Source organism: Oncorhynchus clarkii, chromosome 23, assembly GCF_045791955.1.
Source record: "Oncorhynchus clarkii lewisi isolate Uvic-CL-2024 chromosome 23, UVic_Ocla_1.0, whole genome shotgun sequence".
Classification (NCBI taxonomy): Eukaryota; Metazoa; Chordata; class Actinopteri; order Salmoniformes; family Salmonidae; genus Oncorhynchus; species Oncorhynchus clarkii.
The window spans coordinates 51,438,606-51,455,840 of NC_092169.1; the positions used below are offsets into that span (position 1 = coordinate 51,438,606).

General features: G+C 44.6%; 1 protein-coding gene across 1 annotated transcript in view; it reads right to left on the minus strand.

The window, feature by feature from the left end:
* LOC139381577 (adhesion G protein-coupled receptor B3) overlaps positions 1-17,235 on the minus strand; it is a 352,141-nt gene that overhangs the window by 37,772 nt on the left and 297,134 nt on the right. Inside the window, exons 20-21 of the mRNA XM_071125220.1 lie at positions 9,920-10,070; positions 2,032-2,101 (exon numbers count right to left, since the gene is read on the minus strand). Coding sequence (XP_070981321.1) covers positions 2,032-2,101; positions 9,920-10,070 — 221 coding nt within the window. The remainder of the gene's footprint in view (positions 1-2,031; positions 2,102-9,919; positions 10,071-17,235) is intronic.

Below are 17,235 nucleotides of genomic sequence, written 5' to 3' on the forward strand. Positions count from 1 at the left end.
AGTGGAGAGGAGAGGAGTGAAGAGGAGAGGAGTGGAGTGGAGTGGAGAGGAGAAGAGAAAAGAAGAGAAGAGAAGAGAAGAGAAGAGAAGAGAAGAGAAGAGGAGAGGAGAGGAGAGGAGAGGAGAGGAGAGGAGAGGAGAGGAGAGGAGAGGAGTTGAGTGGAGAGGAGTGGGGAAGAGAAGAGGAGTGGAGTGGAGAGGAGTGGAGAAGAGAAGTGGAGAGGAGAGGAGAAGAGAAGAGAGGAGTGGAGTTGAGTGGAGAGGAGTGGGGAAGAGAAGAGGAGTGGAGTGGAGAGGAGTGGAGAAGAGAAGTGGAGTGGAGTGGAGAGAAGTGGAGAGGAGATGAGGAGTGGATTGGAGAGGAGCGGAGAGGAGAAGAGAAGAGGAGTGGAGAGAAGTGGAGAGGAGAAGAGAAGAGGAGTGGATTGGAGAGGAGCGGAGAGGAGAAGGGGAGACATCAGCTAGCGAACCAACTCCCACAAAGAAACGAAACCCCAGAATCACATCAACTTAATGGTGCACAGCTGCATACAGTTGTGTTATCCTCCAGTGTCAAGGGAGTACAGGCATATGCTGTGGTTCTGCTTCAGGAAGTTTTACTGGGGAATAAAATGCTAACGAGAGTTTTAAAACATGCTTTATGTACTAGTATTCAGCTGGGACACAACTCAGGAGGAGATGGGGGTTTGTCAGAATCTTCTAAAATGCCCACTGGGGTTGTCTTGGGGTTTGTCAGGTTTGTAGGGTTCACCCTAGCCTAGCTAACCAAGTTTTCACATTTGTGTTTTTTCTTCAGAAATCATTGCATGTGGGTACATTCATGTGTGCTTAATATATTATTGCTCTCAGATTTTTTTTAATTCACAGATTTTAGATGTGAAATAAAACAATATTTTTTTGCAAATATCTTTAACTGTGCTATGTTGTTGTCCCACCCAGCTATCTTAGGATGAATGCACCACCTGTAAGTCTGCCTGCATAACAGCATCTGCTTAATCACTAAAATGTAAAATGTAAATGTTTTGCATATACACTAACGTTCAAAAGTTTGGGGTCACTTAGAAATGTCTTTGTTTTTGAAAGAAAAGCCATTGTCCATTATAATAACATAAAATTGATCAGAAATACAGTGTAGACATTGTTAATGTTGTAAATGACTATTGTAGCTGGAAACGGCTGTTTGGAATATCTACATAGGCGTACAGAGGCCCATTATCAGCAACCATCACTCCTGTGTTCCAATGGCACGTTGTGTTAGTTAATCCAAGTTTATCATTTTAAAAGGCTAATTGATCATTAGAAAACCCTTTTGCAATTATGTTAGCACAGCTGAAAACTGTTGTCCTCGTTAAAGAAGCAATATTATTATCATTAATTAACATTTTTGTAATACTGATGTCACAAATGTAAAATGTGTAAAGTTCTTTATTAAAAATGTAGTTATTTGTTCCATTTGACTGTGTAAAACCTAGTAGAACTACTTATTTATCTGAGTGAGGCGGATGTAGAACGTTTAGCAAAAAACACATGATTCTTTGTCTCTCTGAAATGAAACCATCGTGTGATAGATTTGAGACAAATACGTGTCATTGAACAACCCCTTGATTGCAGACACCTGTGTGTGTGTCCTTTCAAAGTATATAAAGTAGTGACCCACAGTGTTTGTCATTACACCCTGATGAAGACAGCTTGTCTGTCAAACGTTGGTTATTAAACTCCTAGAGTGTGAGGCTCTCCTTTGTAATTGAACAAGCCCATGCCATGATTAGATAGTGAGAAAACACACCCATCTAGTTCTTTAAACAATAAAAGCTAATTTACCAACATTTCTGAAAATGAAACTGTTCTGATTTAAATTACCATTGACACAATTAGTATGAGGCGTTACAGATGAAAACAATTGCATTTTGGGATATAGACAGTGATAACCATGAGCAAATGCCACATGCTATACATTATAATCGTTACTAAAATATCAGAACTACCAAGGTGACACATAGGTAGAAAGAAAGAAGTGAGAAAAAAACATACTACTGGGGTGTCCCATAGCCTTTTGCTTTGGTGAATCCCATTGAGACGGCAACCACCAAGGCAGGTAATCCTGAAAAAGACAAGAATGAACACATGAACAATAAGACAGGTAGTTCTGAATGCTTGTTTCATTGTGCCGTACAGCCGTCATACAGAATGTCCTCCAGAATGTCATACAGAATGTCATCCAGAATGTCATACAGCCGTCATACAGCCGTCATACAGAATGTCATACAGAATGTCATCCAGAATGTCATACAGCCGTCATACAGAATGTCATACAGAATGTCATACAGAATGTCATACAGCCGTCATACAGAATGTCCTCCAGAATGTCATACAGAATGTCCTCCAGAATGTCATACAGAATGTCATACAGCCGTCATGCAGAATGTCATACAGAATGTCTTACAGAATGTCATACAGCCGTCATGCAGAATGTCATACAGAATATCTTACAGAATGTCATACAGAATGTCATACAGAATGTCATACAGAATGTCATTCAGCCGTCATCCAGAATGTCATCCAGAATGTCACACAGCCGTCATACAGAATGTCATACAGAATGTCATACAGCCGTCATACAGCCGTCATACAGCCGTCATACAGAATGTCATACAGAATGTCATACAGCCGTCATACAGAATGTCATACAGCCGTCATACAGAATGTCGTACAGAATGTCATACAGCCGTCATACAGAATGTCATACAGTCGTCATACAGCCGTCATACAGAATGTCATACAGAATGTCATACAGAATGTCATACAGAATGTCATGCAGCCATCATCCAGAATGTCATCCAGAATGTCATCCAGAATGTCATCCAGAATGTCATACAGAATGCCATACAGAATGTCATCCAGAATGTCATACAGAATGCCATACAGAATGTCTTCCAGAATGTGCAGGTTAACTATCTCCTTCATCATTAGCTCCATAGAGGCAGTGTTCTGCAGATAGAACTCCAGTCAAGATAAGAAGCTTAGTGTATTTAAAGATAGAATCATTAGTTGCTTGGTTTTATAAATTAATGATATATACCCACTGATTCTTGAACAATATAACTTATAAATGCCTCATGAGCTTAGTTCAACTGTCGTACCCCATCAGAACCCCAAATATAAGTATGATTTACCCCAATGTTTGTTCACAATGTGAATGTAAACAAACACTGTATAGCCTCAGATAATGATTCTGTTTACTAATTCAAACAGCAGTTTCCGTAGTGTAGTGGTTATCACGTTTGCCTCACACGAGAAAGGTCCCTGGTGCAAAAACACATTTCTCTGATACATACGAGAAGCACCTGATTTGTAACAGAGAATGCCACTTTTCATAAATACCTCATTATGGGAATTACATGCAAAGAATATCAGTGAAATTCGTATTATTCCTTGTAGATTCTTGAACTCTCAGTTTCAGTAGAGTAGAGTGCTTTTCATGCTTGACTCACACAAGATATGTCTCCGGTTCAAAACCAGGTCCACAAGAGATCTCTGACACGTGAGAAGTACCTGATTTGTAACAGAGAATTTTGCTTTTCATGAATGCCTCATAACTAGGTAAGTCAGTTAAGAACAAATTCATATTTACAATGATGGCCTACCGGGGAACAGTGAGTTAACTGCCTTGTTCAGGAGCTGAACGACTGATTTTTACCTTGTCAGCTCAGGGATTCGATCAAGCAACCTTCTGGTTACTGACACAACGCTCTAACCACTAGGCTACCTGCTGGTTACTGGCCCAACGCTCTAACCACTAGGCTACCTGCTGGTTACTGGCCCAACACTCTAACCACTAGGCTACCTGCTGGTTACTGGCCCAACGCTCTAACCACTAGGCTACCTGTTGGTTACTGGCCCAACCCTCTAACCACTAGGCTACCTGCTGGTTACTGGCCCAACACTCTAACCACTAGGCTACCTGCTGGTTACTGGCCCAACCCTCTAACCACTAGGCTACCTGCTGGTTACTGGCCCAACGCTCTAACCACTAGGCTACCTGCTGGTTACTGGCCCAATGCTCTAACCACTAGGCTACCTGCTGGTTACTGGCCCAACCCTCTAACCACTAGGCTACCTGCTGGTTACTGGCCCAATGCTCTAACCACTAGGCTACCTGCTGGTTACTGGCCCAATGCTCTAACCACTAGGCTACCTGCTGGTTACTGACACAACGCTCTAACCACTAGGCTACCTGCCGCCCCAAAAACTATATTTCATAACTTGATTTCATGGAAGGTCAGTCCTTACATCCGGAGATACATCTATGAATTTGAATGTGGTTACATTTCTTCAGGCCCGTCACTCAACTTCCTTTTTCCAAAAGTTATTGTTATTGTTTCAATGTGGGATTCTAGCTTTAAGAGCAGTGCTACCTACACACACAGTAACACAACGAAAACAATCCCTATGAGAGACTACAGTGGGTCTCCCTCTCTGGTACATGGGGCTTGTTCCCCCTCTACACCACCTGGATCTCTGTTATGGATTGTTGCAGTCCATCCGGGAATATAAACACCTTCCTTCTCGGCATGGCCTGGGACACACACACACACACACACACACACACACACACACACACACACACACACACACACACACACACACACACACACACACACACACACACAGCCTGGGAAGGATTTACTGATGCAGTCACATTTCCTGGAGGTGGGGGCGGAGACCTTGTGGTCGTCCACTTGTCTCTCCCAGTGCTGAAGAGGTAAATGGGCCTCTAATGTACGGCGCTATGGCATAAATCACGTAGCCTCCAGAGCTCTGATCTACACACACGTTCATGTAAACACACGCTAAGCACACACACCAACGTTGCTTGATTTACTGTAAAAAAAAAGAAGCTAATATTTACAATCTGAACAAGATGAGAAAATCAATTCCTACTTTAAACTATAAACCCCACAGAGATGTTAGATTATACTGAACACCTGCAGTACAAAAAGCAACATGTAATGTTGATGCTTGAGGATTGTATTGGTTCTTCCCATAAGTTTCATAACTGTTGACTCATACTTTCTGACAGTATCGTATCCTCACAGAGATGCTACAATGGATGAGTCTACAGAGATGCTACAATATATGAGTCTACAGAGATGCTACAATGGATGAGTCTACAAAGATGCAACACTGGATGAGTCTACAGAGCTGCTACACTGGATGAGTCTACAGAGCTGCTACAATGGATGAGTCTACAGAGATGCTACAATGGATGAGTCTACAGAGATGCTGCAATGGATGAGTCTACAGAGATGCTCCAATGGATGAGTCTATAGAGATGCTACAATGGATGAGTCTACAGAGATGCTACAATGTATGAGTCTACAGAGATGCTACAATGGATGAGTCTACAGAGATGCTACAATGGATGAGTTTACTGTTATTTGTTCTCAGAGACGTCCTCTCATATTAAGTTCTGTGCAGTTGCAGGACAAAAGATACAGCACAGATACAACTCATCTATTTTCTTCTCGCCTAACATGACCATACAACATCTAACCTTCTAACATCGACCAAGACCACACGATTTTATAATTTACATTTAGAATGTCTATATATATATCAGCCTTTACCTACTCACCTCTCTCTCTCTCTCTCTCTCTCTCTCTCTCTTTCTCTCTCTCTCTCTCTCTCTCTCTCTCTCTCTCTCATTTCAATTTGCTTTATCGGCACAAGGTAACATTGTACATATTGTAGTTCGGCCTAGAACTGCAATGATGAATGAAGAGAGAGAGTCTTGTTTGTTGCTAGGTAACAGGAGGAATGAGTGTGTGGGCTCTTTCGTCATCAATTGGATTCTTAATAGAGATGTGGGAAGTGTCTTTGCTGTAAGTAAGAGGTCTTTGGATGAGACGTCCGTAGAGGTCTTCACAGACACACCTGTACCCGAATACCTGAGACCTGATCCGGGACCAAAGCCGGTCTGGATCCAGAATTCTAAATACTGTCGGTTCTGATATGAATGTCATGGATCTCTGGTATGTGTTATTTTAACTGATTTGTCCAGGAAGACCCATACAGATCAGAACACGACTGCTGCAGTAGAGATAGAGAGAAATGGTATAATTTATGCTGCTGCTTTTTGCTTTTCACGAGAGGGGCGCATGTAGCATGTTGTTGTTGTTGGCCAATCAGAAGTCATCAAAGCGGCAATAGGCTACAGTCATAGAGCCTCTCTGTGGGACAAAAGTTAGGAGATATCTAATCAATGGAAGATGTGATTAAAATGATGGAATCAACATATGTTAATTCAACATCAACATATGTTAAAATAAAGTGTTTCTATGATTTGTAGTAAAGAAGATACAGGAAGATAAGTGTTTCCAATGACACCCTCTGTGTGCATCTTGTAATTTTACTTCGCCTTCTAATTGGTTGGTCACTGGAAACACCTATCTTCTTTTTTTTACTACAAAATATAGAAACGCGCCATTTTCACATGTTGATGTTGGGATGATGAAGATTAAAAAATGATAAAAATGTTTTAATTTCCCTTCAAAGGAAAAGGACAGGCTACAACGACCCAGAGCCAACAGGTAGCCTGCTACAACGACCCAGAGCCAACAGGTAGCCTGCTTCAACGACCCAGAGCCAACAGGTAGCCTGCTACAACGACCCAGAGCCAACAGGTAGCCTGCTACAACGACCCAGAGCCAACAGGTAGCCTGCTACAACGACCCAGAGCCAACAGGTAGCCTGCTACAACGACCCAGAGCCAACAGGTAGCCTGCTACAACGACCCAGAGCCAACAGGTAGCCTGCTACAACAACCCAGAGCCAACAGGTAGCCTGCTACAACGACCCAGAGCCAACAGGTAGCCTGCTACAATGACCCAGAGCCAACAAGTAGCCTGCTACATTATATTCTGAATGGAGTTGTTGTTTGTAGGAAGAGAAAGTGCATGCAGCCTCAGTTAGCCTAGCTAACTAGCTTCTCCCTGTTTGATGCAGCCAAGACAGCTACTACGTCATCATATTGGATGATAATTAGCCTAGCTAGCTAGCTAGCTTAACTAGCTTCTCCCTGTTTGATGCAGCCAAGACAGATACTACGTCATCATATTGGATGATAATTAGCCTAGCTAGCTAGCTTAACTAGCTTCTCCCTGTTTGATGCAGCCAAAACAGATACTACGTCATCATATTGGGTTATAATTAGCCTAGCTAGCTAGCTTAACAAGCTTCTCCCTGTTTGATGCAGCCAAGACAGATACTAACTACATCATCATATTGGATGATAATTAGCCCAGCTAGCTAGCTTCTCCCTGTTTGATGCAGCCAAGACAGATACTACGTCATCATATTGGATGATAATTAGCCTAGCTAGCTAGCTTAACTAGCTTCTCCCTGTTTGATGCAGTCAAGACAGAAACTACGTCATCATATTGGATGATAATTAGCCTAGCTAGCTAGCTATTAGTCTACTACAGCGAGAGTTGGCTTGGTTGGTTGAGGTATCTCGACCCCTCCTCCCTGTTCCTGTGTCACTTGCTCACACTCACAGTAGCCTACACATACAGCCCGGCCCCTGCTAGAGCATTACCTCTCTCTCCCTCCACTCACAGTAGCCTACACACACAGCCCGGCCCCTGCTACAGCATCACCTCTCTCTCCCTCCACTCACAGTAGCCTACACATACAGCCCGGCCCCTGCTAGAGCATTACCTCTCTCTCCCTCCTCTCACAGTAGCCTACACACACAGCCCGGCCCCTGCTACAGCATCACCTCTCTCTCCCTCCTCTCACAGTAGCCTACACATACAGCCCGGCCCCTGCTACAGCATCACCTCTCTCTCCCTCCACTCACAGTAGCCTACACACACAGCCCGGCCCCTGCTAGAGCATTACCTCTCTCTCCCTCCTCTCACAGTAGCCTACACACACAGCCCGGCCCCTGCTACAGCATCACCTCTCTCTCCCTCCTCTCACAGTAGCCTACACATACAGCCCGGCCCCTGCTACAGCATCACCTCTCTCTCCCTCCACTCACAGTAGCCTACACACACAGCCCGGCCCCTGCTAGAGCATTACCTCTCTCTCCCTCCTCTCACAGTAGCCTACACACACAGCCCGGCCCCTGCTAGAGCATTACCTCTCTCTCCCTCCTCTCACAGTAGCCTACACACACAGCACGGCCCCTGCTAGAGAGTCACCTCTCTCTCTCCCTCCTCTCACAGTAGTCTACACACACAGCCCGGCCCCTGCTACAGCATCACCTCTCTCTCCCTCCTCTCACAGTAGTCTACACACACAGCATGGCCCCTGCTAGAGCATCACCTCTCTCCCTCCTCTCACAGTAGCCTACACACACAGCCTGGCCCCTGCTAGAGAGTCATCTCTCTCTCCCTCCTCTCACAGTAGCCTACACACACAGCACGGCCCCTGCTAGAGCATCACTGTATACTGTAGTCCATTCTCTCTCTCTCTCTCTCTCTCTCTCTCTCTCTCTCTCTCTCTCTCTCTCTCTCTCTCTCGTTCTCTGTGGCCTGATGTATATGTATATAGACATACTTAATAATAATCATACATACATACTTTCCTTTATAACTTAGTGTTCTCGTTTAGCTAGTAGCTGTACCCTGAAAAACAACAACAACAAGACAAGCCTCGCTGTGCTAAAACACTGCAGAGGCCTTGGTTAAATCCTAGCTATCAGCTAACTCCTATGAGGAAACCACCACCAGGCCAGCTAGTCAATCTCCCTGCAGCCCAAGGGAAGTCCATGTACAGATCCCTAGGAGAGTTGGAATGGAGGGAGCACATCAGCACTGCCACACAGAACCTAGCTGACAGGAGGACGACAGAGACAACAACATCCCAGATGAAGAGAGAGAGAGAGAGAGAGAGAGAGAGAGAGAGAGAGAGAGAGAGAGAGAGAGAGAGAGAGAGAGAGAGAGAGAGAGACAGAGAGAGAGAGAGAGAGAGAGAGAGAGAGAGAGAGAGAGAGAGAGAGAGAGAGACAGACAGAGAGAGACAGAGAGAGACAGAGACAGAGAGAGAGAGAGAGAGAGAGAGAGAGAGAGAGAGAGAGAGAGAGAGAGAGAGAGAGAGACAGAGAGAGAGAGAGAGAGAGAGAGACAGAGAGAGAGAGAGAGAGAGAGAGAGAGACAGAGAGAGAGAGAGAGAGAGAGAGAGAGAGACAGAGAGAGAGAGAGAGAGAGAGAGAGAGAGAGAGAGAGAGACAGAGAGAGAGAGAGAGAGAGAGAGAGACAGAGAGAGAGAGAGAGATGAAGAGAAAAGGGAGGGGTAGAGAGATAAATAGACACATTAAAGAACAGAGCTACGAACCAATAGAGAGACCAAGACATTTCAGAGTCATGACCCATGAGACAGAGACACTTACCCCATCCCAGACAGAGACACTCACCCCATCCCAGACAGAGACACTCACCCCATCCCAGACAGACACTCTCCCCATCCCAGACAGACACTCTCCCCATCCCAGACAGAGACACTCACCCCATCCCAGACAGAGACACTCACCCCATCCCAGACAGACACACTCACCCCATCCCAGACAGAGACACTCACCCCATCCCAGACAGAGACACTCACCCCATCCCAGACAGAGACACTCACCCCATCCCAGACAGAGACACTCACCCCATCCCAGACAGAGACACTCACCCCATCCCAGACAGACACACTCACCCCATCCCAGACAGAGACACTCACCCCATCCCAGACAGAGACACTCACCCCATCCCAGACAGAGACACTCACCCCATCCCAGACAGAGACACTCACCCCATCCCAGACAGAGACACTCACCCCATCCCAGACAGACACTCTCCCCATCCCAGACAGAGACACTCTTCCCATCCCAGACAGACACACTCACCCCATCCCAGACAGAGACACTCACCCCATCCCAGACAGAGGAACCTCTTCCTGATGAGCCTGGTGCGGACCTTCCCAGTGACGGCCATGTAGGACTGCCAAGCCTCCGTCAGGACCCAGCAGAACGACGCCAGGAAGAAGAAGTGAAGGAAGGCTGTTGTCATGGTACAGACACCCTGTTCATGACCAAGAAAAGGGACAATGAGGTTCTGGATGGTAAAGCCTTGTGAAGAACATGAGTGAGCGGGACAGCAATGGCCAACAACATCAACTTCATAGACCAGTATTCACAAAGCATCTCAGAGTGGGATAAACTGATACAGGATCCGTTTTATCTTTTAGATAATAATGAATGACGTTATATGGACGAGGAGGACCTGATCCTAGATCAGCACATACGAGCCTAAGATTATTACAATAATTGACTGTGTCAATTCTGTGATTCCCATAATGCACCACAGTTTGATCACATAAAAGCAGTCACAAAAGCATCGAAGTGTCGTATAACTATTCTACTCAGGTATAAAACACAGTCGGTCTGAAATGCAAATATAAAGCTTCTGCTAAATGGTATATTGGTTAGTTAGACAAATACATTTTGTAATGGGACCCTGTCCTGAACAGTAATGGTACCCTGTCTCTAACAGTAATGGTACCCTGTCCTGAACAGTAATAGTACCCTGTCTCTAACAGTAATAGTACCCTGTCCTGAACAGTAATGGTACCCTGTCTCTAACAGTAATGGTACCCTGTCTCTAACAGTAATGGTACCCTGTCCTGAACAGTAATGGTACCCTGTCTCTAACAGTAATGGTACCCTGTCCTGAACAGTAATGGTACCCTGTCTCTAACAGTAATGGTACCCTGTCCTGAACAGTAATAGTACCCTGTCCTGAACAGTAATGGTACCCTGTCTCTAACAGTAATAGTACCCTGTCTCTAACAGTAATGGTACCCTGTCTCTAACAGTAATGGTACCCTGTCTCTAACAGTAACGGTACCCTGTCTCTAACAGTAATGGTTCCCTGCCCTGAGCATTAAGTGAATAAGAGTGTTGGTTAGAATCCCATGACTGCAGCAACAGGAAAGACAGACAGACAGACAGACAGACAGACAGACAGACAGCACTACTACTAATGATCAGATTGGGAGCCAGAGAACCAGGTTGACTGACTGACTGACACAAAAGCCATGGCTCTGCATTTCTCTGCCTGCAGCACACACTCATTAGTGTGCAACACTAGTGATCGAACAGGAAGGCACGTGAAGCAAGGTCAAGCTATCTACATGGAGAGGGAGTGTTTGTGTGTGTGTGTGTGTGTGTGTGTGTGTGTGTGTGTGTGTGTGTGTGTGTGTGTGTGTGTGTGTGTGTGTGTGTGTGTGTGTGTGTGTGTGTGTGTGTGTGTGTGTGTGTGTGTGTGTGTGTGTGTGTGTGTGTGTGTGTGTGTGTGTGTGTGTGTGTATTTTTGTTTAACTATCCTTGTTGGTACCAGAAGTCCTCACAAGTGTAGCAAAACAAGGAAAATTCGGGGATGGGGTAAGTATCTGCTGGTCCCCATAAGGAAAAATGCTATTTTAGGCTTAGGGGTTAGGTTTAGGGTTAGGGTTATAATTATGGGTAGGTTTAAGAGGGTTTCTGTTTATGCTGTTATCTAACCTAGGGTTAGGGTTATAATTATGGGTAGGTTTAAGAGGGTTTCTGTTTATGCTGTTATCTAACCTAGGGTTAGGGTTATAATTATGGGTAGGTTTAAGAGGGTTTCTGTTTATGCTGTTATCTAACCTAGGGTTAGGGTTAGGGTTAGGGTTAGGGTTAGGGTTAGGCTTAGGGGTTAGGTTTAGGGTTATAATTATGGGTAGGTTTAAGAGGGTTTCTGTTTATGCTGTTATCTAACCTAGGGTTAGGGTTATAATTATGGTTAGGTTTAAGAGGGTTTCTGTTTATGCTGTTATCTAACCTAGGGTTGCACGAGCCTATAGCAACTTTCTGCCCCGTTTCTATACTGTACATCCGACCGGTCTGGAGACGGTGAGAGAACAGGAAAGGCCAAGAGCTCCCAACAATTATGGTTAGGGTTAGAATGGTTAGGGTTAGAATGGTTAGGGTTAGAATGGTTAGGGTTAGAATGGTTAGGGTTAGAATGGTTAGGGTTAGAATGGTTAGGGTTAGAATGGAGGTTAGGGTTAGAATGAAGGTTCGTGTTAGAATGGTTAGGGTTAGAATGGTTAGGGTTAGAATGAAGGTTAGGGTTAGAATGAATGTTCGGGTTAGAATGAAGGTTAGGGTTAGAATGAAGGTTAGGGTTAGAATGGAGGTTAGGGTTAGAATGAAGGTTCGGGTTAGAATGAAAGTTAGGGTTAGAATGAAGGTTAGGGTTAGAATGAAGGTTAGGGTTAGAATGAAAGTTCGGGTTCGAATGAAGGTTAGGGTTAGAATGAAGGTTAGGGTTAGAATGAAGGTTAGGGTTAGAATGAAGGTTAGGGTTAGAATGAAGGTTAGGGTTAGAATGAAGGTTAGGGTTAAGGAAAGAGGCGATACCTCGTCAGTTGTCCAACTGAATGTATTCAACTGAAATTTGTCCTCTGAATCAGAGAGGTGCGGGTGGCTGCCAAAACCGACATACACGTCTTCGGCGCCCGGGGAACAGTGGGTTAACTGCCTTGCTCAGGGGCAGAACGACAGATTTTTACCTTGTCAGCTCAGGGACAAGGTTAGGGGTTAGAGTTAGGTTGAGGGTTAAGGTTTGGGGTAGGAGTTAGGTTGAGGGTAAAGGTTAGGGGTAGGAGTTAGGTTGAGGGTAAGGGTTTGGGGTAGGAGTTAGGTTGAGGGTAAGGGTTAGGAGTAGGAGTTAGGTTGAGGGTAAGGGTTAGGGGTAGGGGTTAGGTTGAGGGTAAGGGTTAGTGGTTAGAGTTAGGTTGAGTGTAAGGATTAGGGGTAGTAGTTAGGTTGAGGGTAAGGGTTAGGGGTAGGAGTTAGGTTGAGGGTAAGGGTTAGGGGTAGGAGTTAGGTTGAGTGCAAGGGTTAGGGGTAGGAGTTAGGTTGAAGGTAAGGGTAAGGATTAGGGGTAGGAGTTAGGTTGAGGGTAAGGATTAGGGGTTAGGGTTAGGTTGAGGGTAAGGATTAGGGGTTAGGGTTAGGTTGAGGGTAAGGATTAGGGGTAGTAGTTAGGTTGAGGGTAAGGGTTAGGGGTAGGAGTTAGGTTGAGTGTAAGGGTTAGGGGTAGGAGTTAGGCTGAGGGTAAGGGTTAGGGGTAGGAGTTAGGTTGAGGGTAAGGGTTAGGGGTAGTAGTTAGGTTGAGGGTAAGGGTTAGGGGTAGGAGTTAGGTTGAGGGTAAGGGTTAGGGGTTAGGGTTAGGGTTAGGGTTAGTGGGGTTAGGTTTAGGGGTAGGAGTTAGGTTGAGGGTAGGGTTAGGGTTAGGGTTAGGTTGAGGGTAAGGATTAGGGGTTAGAGTTAGGTTGAGGTAAGGGTTAGGGGTAGGAGTTAGGTTGAGGGTAAGGGTTAGGGGTAGAAGTTAGGTTGATGGTAAGGGTTAGGGGTAGGAGTTAGGTTGAGGGTAAGGGTTAGGGGTAGGAGTTAGGTTGAAGGTAAGGGTTAGGGGTAGGAGTTAGGTTGAGGGTAAGGGTTAGGGGTTAGAGTTAGGTTGAGGGTAAGGGTTAGGGGTTAGAGTTAGGTTGAGGGTAAGGGTTAGGGGTAGGAGTTAGGTTGAGGGTAAGGGTAAGGATTAGGGGTAGGAGTTAGGTTGAGGGTAAGGGTAAGGGTTAGGGGTAGGAGTTAGATTGAGGGTAAGGGTTAGGGGTAGGAGTTAGGTTGAGGGTAAGGGTTAGGGGTAGGGGTAGGAGTTAGGTTGAGGGTAAGGTTTAGGGGTTAGAGTTAGGTTGAGGGTAAGGGTTAGGGGTTAGAGTTAGGTTGAGGGTAAGGGTTAGGGGTAGGAGTTAGGTTGAGGGTAAGGGTAAGGATTAGGGGTAGGAGTTATGAGTTAGGTTGAGGGTAAGGGTTAGGGGTAGGAGTTAGGGTTACAGTACGTATAGTGTTAGGGTTAGGGGTTTGTAGTCAAGGTTAGGCTTTGGGTTAAGAGTAGAGTTAGGGTTAGATTTAGGGTTAGGGGTTAGGGGTTAGGGAAAATATGATTTTGAATGGAAATGTCAAGGGCGTCGTAAGAAGCGGACCAAGGTGCAGCGTGGTGAGCGCACATTTCTGTTTATTAGGCAAATGTCACCAACAAAACAACAAAACACTACTTCACTACCGTGAAGCTTAACTTAGGCTACGATGCCTCTAACAAAGTCAACTACCCACACTGAAAGGAGGGAAAAAGGGCTACCTAAGTATGATTCCCAATCAGAGACAAAAAATGGACAGCTGTCCCTGATTGAGAACCATACCCGGCCAAAACATAGAAATAATGAAACATAGAAAACGAAACATAGAATGCCAACCCCACATCACACCCTGACCAAACCAAATAGAGAAATAAAATGACTCTCTAAGGTCAGGGCGTGACAGGAAATCAATTATTTGGTCCCCACAAGGATAGCAATACAAAACTCTGTGTGTGTGTGTGTGTGTGTGTGTGTGTGTGTGTGTGTGTGTATGTGTGTGTGTGTGTGTGTGTGTGTGTGTGTGTGTGTGTGTGTGTGTGTGTGTGCGCGTGCGTGCGTGCGTGTGTGTGTGTGTGTGTGTGTGTGTGTGTGTGTGTGTGTGTGTGTGTGTGTGTGTGTGTGTGTGTGTGTGTGTGTGTGCGCGCGCTTGTCCATCACTATTCTTCCTCTAAGCAGATAAAGCAACAGCCTGAATTTGTGCGTGAATCCATGAAAAAGAGGATTAGTGAATTAAGAAGTAGCCTTAATAAGCTTGGTGAAAGGGAAGTGACATGTACAGTGGGTAGTGAGAGGATTAAGCTGATGTCAGTTCAGACACTCTATGGTTTCAGTATTTCCTGTTTTTGAGCTGTGGTAATCTGAGTGTTATTACACAAAGAAGGGGAAACAGATGAGCATGTGTCAGCTCCTTCCAAATCCAAGACATCCACACTGTACTGGATAGTGATTAGATTAACACTCAACACATCCATCCTCTTGAATTAGAAAAGACACTTCATTTTAAAAAACGAAAGAAAACTGCACCCCCGTCACATAGTTTGCTATTAAGCTGAAGGATGGGGCTGGAGATGCTTTCATTGAAATGACCAATGAACAGCAGTATATATTGCAGATTGCACCTTTAATGTTGATGAAAGCCACTGGAGATACTGACTAACCCATGTTGATGAAAGCCACTGGAGATACTGACATGTTCAGGCCATGTGAGAAAATGAAGTGATGTTTACCCATGGCCAGGAGGGATTTTAATCACTGGAGATACTGACTAACCCATGTTCAGGCCATGTGAGAAAATGAAGTGATGTTTATCCATGGCCAGGAGGGATTTTAATCACTGGAGATACTGACATGTTCAGGCCATGTGAGAAAATGAAGTGATGTTTACCCATGGCCAGGAGGGATTTTAATCACTGGAGATACTGACATGTTCAGGCCATGTGAGAAAATGAAGTGATGTTTATCCATGGCCAGGAGGGATTTTAATCACTGGAGATACTGACTAACCCATGTTCAGGCCATGTGAGAAAATGAAGTGATGTTTATCCATGGCCAGGAGGGATTTTAATCACTGGAGATACTGACTAACCCATGTTCAGGCCATGTGAGAAAATGAAGTGATGTTTATCCATGGCCAGGAGGGATTTTAATCACTGGAGATACTGACTAACCCATGTTCAGGCCATGTGAGAAAATGAAGTGATGTTTATCCATGGCCAGGAGGGATTTTAATCACTGGAGATACTGACTAACCCATGTTCAGGCCATGTGAGAAAATGAAGTGATGTTTATCCATGGCCAGGAGGGATTTTAATCACTGGAGATACTGACTAACCCATGTTCAGGCCATGTGAGAAAATGAAGTGCTGTTTACCCATGGCCAGGAGGGATTTTAATCACTGGAGATACTGACTAACCCATGTTCAGGCCATGTGAGAAAATGAAGTGATGTTTATCCATGGCCAGGAGGGGTTTTAATCACGCCTTTGTGGACACGGCTGTCACATGTTTTCCCTGAATTCATGCACACAGTCCTCTTTTGAACTCTTATACAACTGCCTGCTTTAGAACGAGATAGCACACCAATATTATGCCACGTGATCTCCCTATACCTCCCAGTTTGAATCGCTATCATTTAAAATAGAGTCATGTTTTCTCAGTTCGAGGAGATGAGCACGAAGACATGCAATATGTGTTTTTGGAATGAGGGTATGGAACCCATTCATATTTGTATTCATCTGTGTGTGTGTTTCCGAAGCTCCCTGTCATTTTAGGTCATTTATTGGACTATGTGAAGGGCTCCCTCAAAACATAGACCTTGGTCTCATTGCGGCTCCCCTTGCCTAAATAAAGGTTAAAAGGTTAAAGGTTAAAATAAGGTTAAAATAAATGAATAACCACATTTGTTTGGTGTGAGTCATGTCAGATGTATTTAGAAAACAAATCTAAACAGAAAGACATTACCTTATTCAAAGTAATTAAAAAGAGATTGCTGTATTCTGATTTTCCCCCAGGTGTGTGTGTGTGTGTAGTTGTGTGTGTGTGTGTGTGTGTGTGTGTGTGTGTGTGTGTGTGTGTGTGTGTGTGTGCGTGCGTGTATGTGTGTGTGTAGTTGTGTTTGTGTGTGTTGCATAATGCTACGTTACATAAAGTCTCTTCCTCCTCCTCCTCCTCCTTTTCTCGATCTTTCTTCTTATGGTTTCAGTGACAGTATACAGTGCCTTGCGAAAGTATTCGGCCCCCTTGAACTTTGCGACCTTTTGCCACATTTCAGGCTTCAAACATAAAGATATAAAACTGTATTTTTTTGTGAAGAAACAACAACAAGTTGGACACAATCATGAAGTGGAACGACATTTATTGGATATTTCAAACTTTTTTAACAAATCAAAAACTGAAAAATTGGGCGTGCAAAATTATTCAGCCCCTTTACTTTCAGTGCAGCAAACTCTCTGCAGAAGTTCAGTGAGGATCTCTGAATGATCCAATGTTGACCTAAATGACTAATGATGATAAATACAATCCACCTGTGTGTAATCAAGTCTCCGTATAAATGCACCTGCACTGTGATAGTCTCAGAGGTCCGTTAAAAGCGCAGAGAGCATCATGAAGAACAAGGAACACACCAGGCAGGTTTGAGATACTGTTGTGAATAAGTTTAAAGTCGGATTTGGATACAAAAAGATTTCCCAAGCTTTAAACATCCCAAGGAGCACTGTGCAAGCGATAATATTGAAATGGAAG